The sequence below is a fragment of the Drosophila pseudoobscura genome, chromosome 3 (genome assembly GCF_009870125.1).
Source record: "Drosophila pseudoobscura strain MV-25-SWS-2005 chromosome 3, UCI_Dpse_MV25, whole genome shotgun sequence".
NCBI classification, from domain to species: domain Eukaryota; kingdom Metazoa; phylum Arthropoda; class Insecta; order Diptera; family Drosophilidae; genus Drosophila; species Drosophila pseudoobscura.
The window spans coordinates 16,291,068-16,301,522 of NC_046680.1; the positions used below are offsets into that span (position 1 = coordinate 16,291,068).

Sequence of the window (10,455 nt, forward strand, 5' to 3'; positions counted from 1 at the left end):
CTCCCTCTGGGCAATTTCACGCTTGTCAGGACAGCCACAACAAAAGGGAGAAAAGTTTTGCCTCTCGTTATGTTCTTACGATACCTTTACTTAACTTCTACCGCTGCTATCGGCGACAGAGGGCAGCAGAGAGGTAGAGGCAGAAAAGCTCATTTTGCTAAGAGGAAAACAGTCTCCTGCTGTTCTCCTCCCTCTCATCGCTCATATCAGACATAACAGCATAATTGGATAACTGTGATGGGCACGACAGTTTTCCCAGTTATTTTTCTAATTGTAAAATGATCCAAACGCCCACATACATACATATGTGTGTGTGTGTGTACTCGCATCATCATTGTCAGAAGAGTCTCGCCTCACTCTCTCGACAACTGACATAATTTTATGCTCGACATTCAATTAGAAGAGTAGGTGCTTCCATCCACCCCCGCCATCGTTCGTTCTCTCTCTCTCTCTCTCTGTCTGTCTTCCTCTGGCAAATGCAAATTGCGAGCAGACAACAGCAATTTGTGTCATTGCCAGCAGGCAGAAACGTGAGCCACGAGAGGGAGAGAAGAGACTACACTGTGCCAGCGAGAGAGAGACTTGTATTTTGCTACCTCATTACAAGATTTGCATATTTGTCTCTCAGGCTCTAGTTTCGGCGTCAACAATGACAACTCGACTCAAGGATAATGTTAGACCTCAATACGGAAAGCCCCTGAGAGCCGCTAAGCAGCATCCCAGCCACTGCTGGCCCAAACACTGACTTCCTGTGCAGACTCAAGTGCTTGGCCACTCTGGAGCTGCATCTTCAAAGTGTTCGGATGATTTGGCTCCTCATAAAGATGGCAACCTAATGGCTCCACCAGCAAACTACAAGCCAAAGTGATCTGAACACCAACTGAAATTATCGCTGGTTGGTCGCATTTTACGATACTTTATGGCAAATGTCAGATGGCTCCCCGCCCCCAGGCAGGTCCCCCCTATGACAGACGGCTCAATTTGAAGACGCCACCCAGCGGTGGCTGCTTCGGCGGATAATTGCCATTAACCAGGAAACTCCACACATGGACATGGCGCGTCATAAGCCGCTGCCACATCTAATCCAGCGACTGCGATTGCCATTGCAATCGTTTCCAGTAACACAACTGCAAACAGCAGCAAATGTTGGCCCCGCTTTGGGTTCAGTTCAACATCACGATGGGCATGCGGCAAGGGGGTAAGGGGCGCGGGGCAGGGGCTATGATATATGCAGCACTTAGTACCTACTTAGGTTGCGCGGACGCGGACAACAGTTGAGATAAGATCATGCCCAGCTGGAAGACAGAGAGGACCAGAGCTGTTTGGCTTAAAGCTTGCATGGTGTGGCAGGAACTGCATAAAAGTCTATACGAGAATAGCATTCTCTTGCCCTTTAGACTTCAGACTGGGCTGGGAAATGCTTTCATTTTGTGAATTTCCCTCTTAAGCTTCTTACCTCATTTACATAATATTCCCATTGCGGCTTTTTCAATTATGAGTTGAGTGCTAAATGCTAAATGAGTTGGGCGAAGAGCACTCCTAAAAGTACTGGGAAATAAGGAAGGGCCCACCTATCCTATTTGCAGAGCATCCACCCCACTGTGCAATAACTGCAACCGCAGGCAGAAACCACACGACTACCGACGACCAACGACCGACTACCGTGGCTCTGCAGCCGCCTCGCGTCGCGTCGCGGCTCGTAAGTGGCATAATGTACGTGCATTTTGTAGATAATAATAAAATAATAGCAACGCCACGAACGGCTGCCTGCACTGCTCATTCAGCTGGAGCCGAAGAGTCGCCGAGTGCCCGAGACGCTTGGCGCTCGGATCAGATCGCATTCGATTCGATTGGATCGAGAAACGGAACAGAACCGAACGGATCGGATCGGAACAAAACGAAACGAAACTCTCGTCGTCTGGCCCCTTGCGACCGTCGCGTCGTTAGTCTTGTGGCCTGTTGTAACAAATTACTTTTGGCTGGGCCCCTCCTCGATCACCTCTGCCCCTGGAGCCACTATTCAACGATCTCTCAGACATTGTCGTCGCCATTGTTGTTGTTGTTGCTTTTGTTGCGGCAGTGGCTAGTCTGGTCGAAGCTTGGCTCGTTTTTTCTATGGCAATTGCAGGCCGCTGCTAGATTAGCTCCGAAGATATGTGAGTAGTGGAGGGGGACCGCTTTTCCGTCGCCAATCAAACGATCGATCTACTTTAAAGGCAGTCATGGCCGCAGTTTATCTCGGGGCACACTGCCCAGCATTTTGTTGACCGATAAGCCCCCGTCGAATGGAAGGGGACGCTGCGCTGGGGAGTAGTCCAGTGCCCGGTGGAGTTTGGAGCTGGCCAAAGCCAAGACCAACTCCATTTGCTTGCCAACCAAAGCCAAACGAGTGACTTTTTTTCAATTAATGTGGCCCATGGGCACACGGGGAAACCTGAACCCCGAAGAGCAACGCGAAGAATAACTAAACGAGAGCGTACAAGAGGCGCCTGGTGGATGTTACGACTAGACGATATCCCTTAGCCAAGCAGCATTTTTGCGGTATTGTTAATCCTGGGCATCAGATAACACCGAGGCCTCCCTCCGAGGCACCAATCCAGCATACCCATCCCATACGCCGAACCGAGTACCCGAGGTACAATAATGCAAAAACTTTTGTTTACTTTGTTGCTGGTTGTCTGCCGTTGTCTCGCGCCTTGAGAGGAGGAGTAGAGGAGGAGCGGCACCCGGCACTCGGGGCTGGCTTATCGCTCGCTCCACTGGGCTCAAAATAATTATGAAGCTCGTCGTTTTGCTTGTTTTGTAATTGAGTTCTTTTTCCAGCAAAGGCGTGGCACTAGTGGCACTGGGAAGATCTTAGGCCTAGAGCCGGGTGGAGCCTCCTGGCTGGCACTTTGGCTAAATGACTGCATTTAAAAAAACTGTTGCCGACTTCCGTTTCGCTCGCTCTCGTTGCCCACTCCCTGGCACTGCGAAAGGTGATTAAGTGCGATTCGAGGCGTGGAGGCAGATAATTTCTGATATTTTATAGCTTCAGTCTGGCGACGGAGGAGCCGGACTCTGACTCCTAAGAGGTGTGAGATTTACGAACTGGAGTGGGGACGGGGGACAGGCAGGAAACATTGCCATGGCATGTTTTTAACGGCACTTTAAGCCACTAAAGCACTCTCCACTACCAGAAGATCCAGAACGGGCAAATAAAGTACAGATAGAAAGAGAGAGAGAGTTGGTTTCGGCCTGGAACTAGTTCATTGGAATGGCACAACGTTGTGTGTCCTTCGACTGGGCTGTTCAGCCGGTTGTGGTACAGTTCCGCCCCAAGCAGATCCCACCTACGCACTCAATACCCTGCACCAGACCCCCATATGATGGCACAGAAGGCAAATCGCCATGGAGTTCTGGACATTTCCTGGACTCCCGCTTTCAGTTCTGCTGTGGCATTCGCAAGGTGTGTTACTATAGGGTGAGGCATTCCCAAGGATCTCATTCTTGCGGTGCTTGGCTCTCTTTCCTCCCACTTCCTCTTTGGTTTCTTGAGATCACCTGACTCTCTTTTCGCTCTGCCCCTGCGGTGAGGCCGCTCTCTGACCAAAGTCTCGAAGTTTGTTGAACTTTGAGGATCTTTGGGTCTGCAGCCTCTCTTTCGGTCGCTTGTGGCTGTTGTGGCAGGGGCTGTGGCGGGTTCAAGTGAATTATTCATGTTGTCATGTCGAATTGCCAAAAGGAAGAAGCTTCGAACGAAGTCCGAAATTGCATTCTGCCAGCAGCAGGCACGCATCCAGCAGAGGTGGGAAAGAGATGACACTCGAGGGGCGAAGGAGAGCTTGCGGGAGTTTTTACTGTTCTTCTGTTCGTCTTTGTTTTTTTTGGGTGCAACCCCCCCACCGCCTCGCCTGCAAATTCCAGCAACATGACTTGCCCAAAAACATATAAACGTACAAGTTTTCTCCGTTTCTGTTTCTGTTTCTGTGGTTCGTTCTGTGCCAAATAAATTAAAATAAAACAAAACTGATTGCAATTAAAACCACACAGTGCGCAGAGCATCATAGCTGCCGCACAGCTGGTTGGACCAACAAGACCCCAACAAACAAACAAAAGTTTCCATTGTGTTTCCAGCCCTAAAGCCTAAGTCGAGCCAAGGCCTGGCTTTATGGAAATCGGTGATGACGAATGGGTCCAGTCCATCCATCCATCCATCCATCGATAAGTGCCAGCCAGCTATATTGAAATTCTTTGGGCATCCTTTTAGCATCTTAGTCATATTTCCATGTGGATCGGTGGGCAAACAGATCAGCAGAGTATTTCCGCTTGCACTGTCAGCACTTCTGCGCCCTATCCTGTTCCTGTGTTGCTCTCCCTGTCTCTCTCTCTCTCTGCCTGTCTCTTTACCAGCTCATAATTGAAAGACATTGCTTCGGACCGTAATTAGTCTGCATTCAACAGTGAAGAAGAGTGACCTCATTCCGTCTCCCTCCAACCACCACTCTCTCCGGCTCTCCGGCACTCCGGCTCTTCCTTTGTGACACTGCCCTGGGCCCTGGGCCATATGGAAATGTTTATTTTGACAAGCGCACCCTCAGAGGGAAAAGAAAAGCGAAACTGGGAGAAAATGTTATATGACAAAGGGGTGCGAAATTAGAATAACATGTCGCTCAGCCCCATATATACATATATCCCATATTGTACATTGCGTCACGTAATGCGGGAACTCGTCCGGGACACGAAACAATTACCACAGTTCCCACAGTTCTCAAAGAAGACCAAAGCGTACAAATATGACCAGAAAAGTGAAAATAAAGCAGGAAATAATGGGAGCAGGACCTCAGCACGTGAGCTTGTAGATTCCGTCTGGTTCCAGGGTATGCTGGGATTCGAGAGTAGCTCCCAGTCGAGCCACAGAGACTCCAATGTGTGGCATTGTGCCACCTGCCTGTAGGTACAAGCACATTTCTATGTCCTTTGTCCTGCCGGCTCACACACCCATGTGGATAGGTGAATATTTTTAATTACCGCGCGACCGCATAGACTTGGTGGGCCAAGCTTTTAATTAAATCTGGGGGAAAGTGCCTCGACTTATGACATGCCATGACCCAAATTTGTTCAAAGATTCCCGTTTTTCATTTTAATTCCATTTGCATGCGACATGCCCCATCATATAATTTGTATGTGGGGTTCCCTTGGAGCTTCTGGCATTGATAAATACCAGTCCTGATAAGACAGTCCAGCCCGTCCTCCTCTGCTCCGCGTTTCGGCTTTAGGGGTTGCTTTTTCCGGCTTCACAGGAGGTCGAAATTTGTTTGCATTATTTGCGCATTTTGTGGGGATTTTCCCCGTTTCCCTCCCTCATTTCGGTTTTGTTTGCTTTTCCCCCCTGCCAACAACTAAAATTTATAACAGATACTGAAATATGATAAGCCACTAGGCCACAAGAGCACAACCTTCTATCAATCACTAAATTGTGCATTGTGCAGCTGCCAGCTGGTTTCCAGTTTTATAATCCCTGCCTGGACCCGAATATCTGACCTGAAACTGTTGCAGGTCCAAATCCTAATTGATTTTCGGTTTACCTGTGCCTGTACCTAGACGCCTGGGCCCAAACACTTGTTGGTCGGGCAAACTGTTCTATTCTTTGGCTAATGATAATGACTCCTGTGGCCCGTTTTCGGTACTCCATTTTGTGTGCTCTCGAATCTGAAATTTCAACTATTAGCAGCACCAGAAAATAATCCCGATTCGTTTTTGTTGCAGATTTGTTTCTGGAATGCAAACTTTTCTCGGATATTGGCATGTTCTCGACACAATCAATCGTATAATTAATAGAAATCTCGTCACTTAATCGTAATTGCTGCAGCTGGAGTATTGTTTTCGCTTCTGGCCCTTTCTTTTTAGTGCCTGCTTTTCGTTTCCTATGAAATAGTTTCTGCCGTGGGATGGCCATGAAATATTAATTGTTAGAGCCTTCTGCTTATATAGCAAATAAGCTTCGAGTGCAGTTCAAGCGAACAGCTCGTTTCATATTTCTTGAAGTGCAGTGCAGTTTATTATTTTTGATGTCGAGGCTTCGCATTTCTTGTAACGAAGTGCCTGTTTATCGCTTCAAGAGAAGCTCATTAGGAATGTTTTAAATTCAAGCGCTGGCGAGGAGATAACTGATTGACAGCCCCTCCCGTTTAGGGTGTTGCCTTATCTATCGGTGGAGAGAAATAAGGGGGAATTACCTTAATGATTGCCAAAGGTTGTTCCTCATGTGGCTCGATCTGGGCCTGGCCATATGTCTACTTATATGTACATATGTACGTCAATTGCGAAAAGCTAGCGAAAAGTCATATACTGGGGACTCTTATCAGGCTGTTAACACAACTCATCGAACTATGAGTAGTTTTTTTCCAGCCCCAATACCCATGATTTCGGGCACGTCGACCAGACATTTCGTCACCAGGGAATAGGGTACGTGTAGTATAGTAAAACGTGTAACAAACTCCTACCTTGACTGCCAATTGAAGGCTGCAACAGCTGCAGCTGGATCAGGAATATACTCAGAATCCACGTTGTTATCGTCGTGTGGGCCATGTTAACGAAATTGTTTCGACTGCTAATTTACGGGAGCGGTTACGTTACGCGGTAATTTGAGGGTCAGAGAATTTTGTTTACGATCCCGCGACGTTTTGCTGGCACTGCATTTTGGCCGTTGGGGGTTTTAATTTGATTCTTTTCTTAATTCACACACACAGGGCAACACTTACAGGAGCGGGCACACACGCACAGAAACTCACTCCACTTTTGTTGTGTATTCTTTGGCGAATCTTTCGCGTTGCTGCGTTTCCTCAATCAGATTTACGTTTACGTTTGTTTTGCCGGCTCTTTGCACCATGCAACAACAAATTTAGTTATTTTTGTTGTTCCCCTGCATTTCTGTGCAACAACAACAACACAAAAAACTACATCAACAAATTGCACGCAAACACAAACACACACACAGAGAGCAGTGTTGTCTCGCTCTAACTATCACTTGAAGAGCGTCGCCAATTGTAGCTGCAGTTTCAAAATCACATTTTTCGCGCTTTTCTGTATTAGATTAACCGAATTACCGCACACACATCTTACAGTTTCGCGTGATTTATTCACTAATTGTCAATCTCGTCCTTTTCTTCAAGAAAAACGCATTTTCTGTCAAATTCCCCGACGCAGCATGCGCGGAACGACCTTGCCTCAGTTTTTTTTCGACGCCGAATGCAGTGTGACCGCGGACTTCTCGATGAAATACACCGTCCGACCCTCAGAAATATACCAAAGCACACGGTCTTATTTAAGTAATATACCGTAAATATACTGACAAATGCAAGTTCTATTAAACATATTCCTCGTTTTTGATATTCCGTGCACAATAACTAACTAAATAGAGCATTTAGCCATGCCCACACAATTTTATCCGATTAATGTATATATTTTCTACTTAACTTTCTTATTTTAACCACTTGCTTTTATTGCATTTGGCGTAAAAAGAGGTTTTAGCGAAAAATGTCAAACAAATGAAACGTAAGAGAAAAATCGTTCCAATTGCCCAATTTCTTTATTCCGTTGAATAATGCTGCGTAACTAAAACCCTTAGTTCTGCCCACATCATTTTATCCGATTAATGAATCAATTTTCTACCTGATTGACTACTTTTAAGTACTCTCTTTTATTGTATAGTGTAGAAAACAAGGTTTAAACAAAAAAGGTCAACAAAAAAACAGTGGCAACGTAAGTGAGTATGTAACGTAAGTGAGTATGAAATGTCACGCCAACCGGAGTTTGGGCTAAGCTATACCCTATTTCGTTAATATATATGAAGAAACTGTTTTTCCAAGCTGTTTAAAAACGCAATTAATATAGAAATTATCTGAGATTGTTATGTTTTAGACATATTAAGGCATATGATTAGGGTACCGATACCAATTCTTGGTTTCTGTGAATAGATCACTACCTTCAAAATATCGTTGAAATACCTTTATAACAGAGACTGAATAGTTTTGGCCTATATTGGTGCATTAGATGCCAAACATTTTCTCAGTTCTAAACCATGCATTTCCCCAGGGTATGAAAAATGTTGCTCAATCCGCGCCCATACAAAGTGAATGTTGCCAGCAACATAAGACGTAAGAAAACGTAAGTGAGTAAGGAATGTAAGGGACATTGCTGAGCTGAAATTAAAAAATACCGAAAATGTATCATATTCCTCGTTTTTGATCTTCCGTGCAATATAACTAACTAAATAGAACATTTAGCCATGCCCACACAATTTTATCCGATTAATGTATCTATTTTCTGGTTTATAGACTAGTTTATTTTAAACACTTGCTTTTGTTGCATTTTGCGTAAAAAGAGGTTTTAGCGCAAATGTTAAGAAAAATCGCGGCCTTTCCGTTTCAAAACCGTTTCAGTTACCAAAACCTTTTCCGTTAATGTGGTATTTATTTGAACCTGTGGAAAAGGGCACCAACCACATGAAAAGAAAAGTTTATATGGATATATTATATGAGGTGTATATCAAATACATATCAAAAGTAACTTATCAATACCAATTTGCCAATACTTCCCGGTGGGTTCACCTGGTTGATGGTTGGGAAATGCCATATGTCTATCCAAGTTATTAAAGTACATAATGTAAATGTATGGAATAGGACTCATTGCTGCTACCGATTTATACCCGATTCAAAGAGAGCGAAAAGGAGAGCCTTAACCGAGCAGCATGTTAAGTTGGGATGATAAAAAGAACTGTTAACAGAGGATTGGTGCGCGCGCAATGTACAGAAATTGAAATGCTGGAAACTTATCAACTTTGGTAAGTGAATTTTTTAATTTAAAGTTGGTTTTAGTGGGGTTTTTGTTCGCATATGTATGTGCTCCTTTGAGCTGTAGTTTTATGTGGCTGTTAGGGGAACATCGTTGGAAGTTTTTGGGCTTGAAGTTGGGGATACAAAATAACAAGTTGATTTTCAAAGCAACAGAGCGGGCATTTTCCCTTTTACGTCAAAAGATCTCAGACCATAACCAGAAGTCATTCCCTTTCTTAAATTCTCTCAAATTTGTTAATTATAATTTCACTCAGGGAAATGTTAAATGTTAAAGCAATAAAAATATCATACCAGGCTCGACAAATTGACGATGGGATGGGTGGGGGGGCGAGGTGTGGCAGTGAAATGATAAATTTCACATTAAATGCCAGACGTTTAAAGGAAGCGGCCATAAAAATAAACGATATGGTAGGGCAATCAGCCAGACCTCAAGAGAATGCTTGGGCGAGGGGTGGGGTTAAGGGGGCGAAGCGAAATAAAATAAAATTCACTCTCGGCGGCTCGAAGGGAATGGACTTCATTAGCGTGCCATGGTCCATCCCGAAAGTGGGTCAAGTTTCTCGTGGATTTATCAAATTACCCGAGTACCAGAGATTTTCGTTGCTAATTGCAGGTTTTTCGAAGTGACTCTCGGCAGGAGGGGCAGGAAGGGTGGATAGGATATTTCCCTGCCAAACGAAACTGCAAATTTTCAGTTTTAATTAATACCAGCTTGCCTGCCAGTCTGTCTGTCTATCTCGGTCTCTGTCTCTGTCTCTGTCTCTCAATTTGTTTCGTTAGTTTGAGGCGACAGCAGGAGCAACTTCCGTGCGGCTTAAAACGCCCACAAACCGCCAGCGTTGAGGGGCGAGAGAGGGGCGCGGATCCCCTTCAAAGCTGTTACGCGCTGACACGAAACTTGAATTAAAATTGTGAGAGAAGAGATTTATATTTGTGGGGAGAAAAAAATACCAGACTATTAAAAATGTTAAATTATTTGTAATATTTTTATTTTTAAATGTATTGACAAGCAAGTCCTCTGTAGCAAGAGATTCTTAGCTAATATTCCCAGCTAATAGACTCATGGACTCCTTTATAATTATGCATATTTTGTACTTGGGAAAAAACTTTCTTTCTTTCAGTTAAAAATCAATCGAAAACCGCGCAGACCACTTCCAAGCGGCTAGGCTTAATTGCAACCGACAGGAACCGCAGGCAGCTGATTGAGTTGCAAGTTGCAACAACAAGAACACGCTCAATGACAGCCACACAACCAGCAGCGAGATTTCAATTGAGTTTAGCGGCTGGCCGGCTGGCTCTCCCAGACGCCAAGGCCGATGCCGAGGCAAGGCAGCATATCTTTGTATGCAGATGGGTATGCGTGTGTGTGTGTGTGTGTGTGTCTCTTATTGCACATAAATCAAAATCAACTTGTAAATTTAATATGTCACCGTGTTTTTCGTTTTTTTTCTTATTTGTTCCTTTTTTTTAAAATATTTTTCCTGTGGCGCTTGCCAGAGAAGAGATCCGCTCCGCCAATGATTTATGCTTATGTATTTTGAGCGCCAACGAATTGGCGACAAAAACAAAAGAGAGAGAGAAAACGCTACCATGCAGGCCATCGACTATGAGATACCCA

The 10,455-nt window shown here is 44.8% G+C and overlaps 1 protein-coding gene across 6 annotated transcripts in view; it reads right to left on the minus strand.

Annotated features, from left to right (window-relative positions):
* fra (neogenin protein frazzled) overlaps window positions 1–7,263 on the minus strand; it is a 37,152-nt gene extending 29,889 nt beyond the window's left edge. For all 6 annotated transcript variants that reach the window (XM_015184827.2, XM_015184828.2, XM_015184825.2 and 3 more), the window contains exon 1: window positions 6,486–7,263. In XM_015184827.2, the coding sequence (XP_015040313.2) occupies window positions 6,486–6,570 (85 nt within the window). In that variant the 5' untranslated portion in view covers window positions 6,571–7,263. The remainder of the gene's footprint in view (window positions 1–6,485) is intronic.
* Window positions 7,264–10,455: the final 3,192 nt, after the last annotated feature.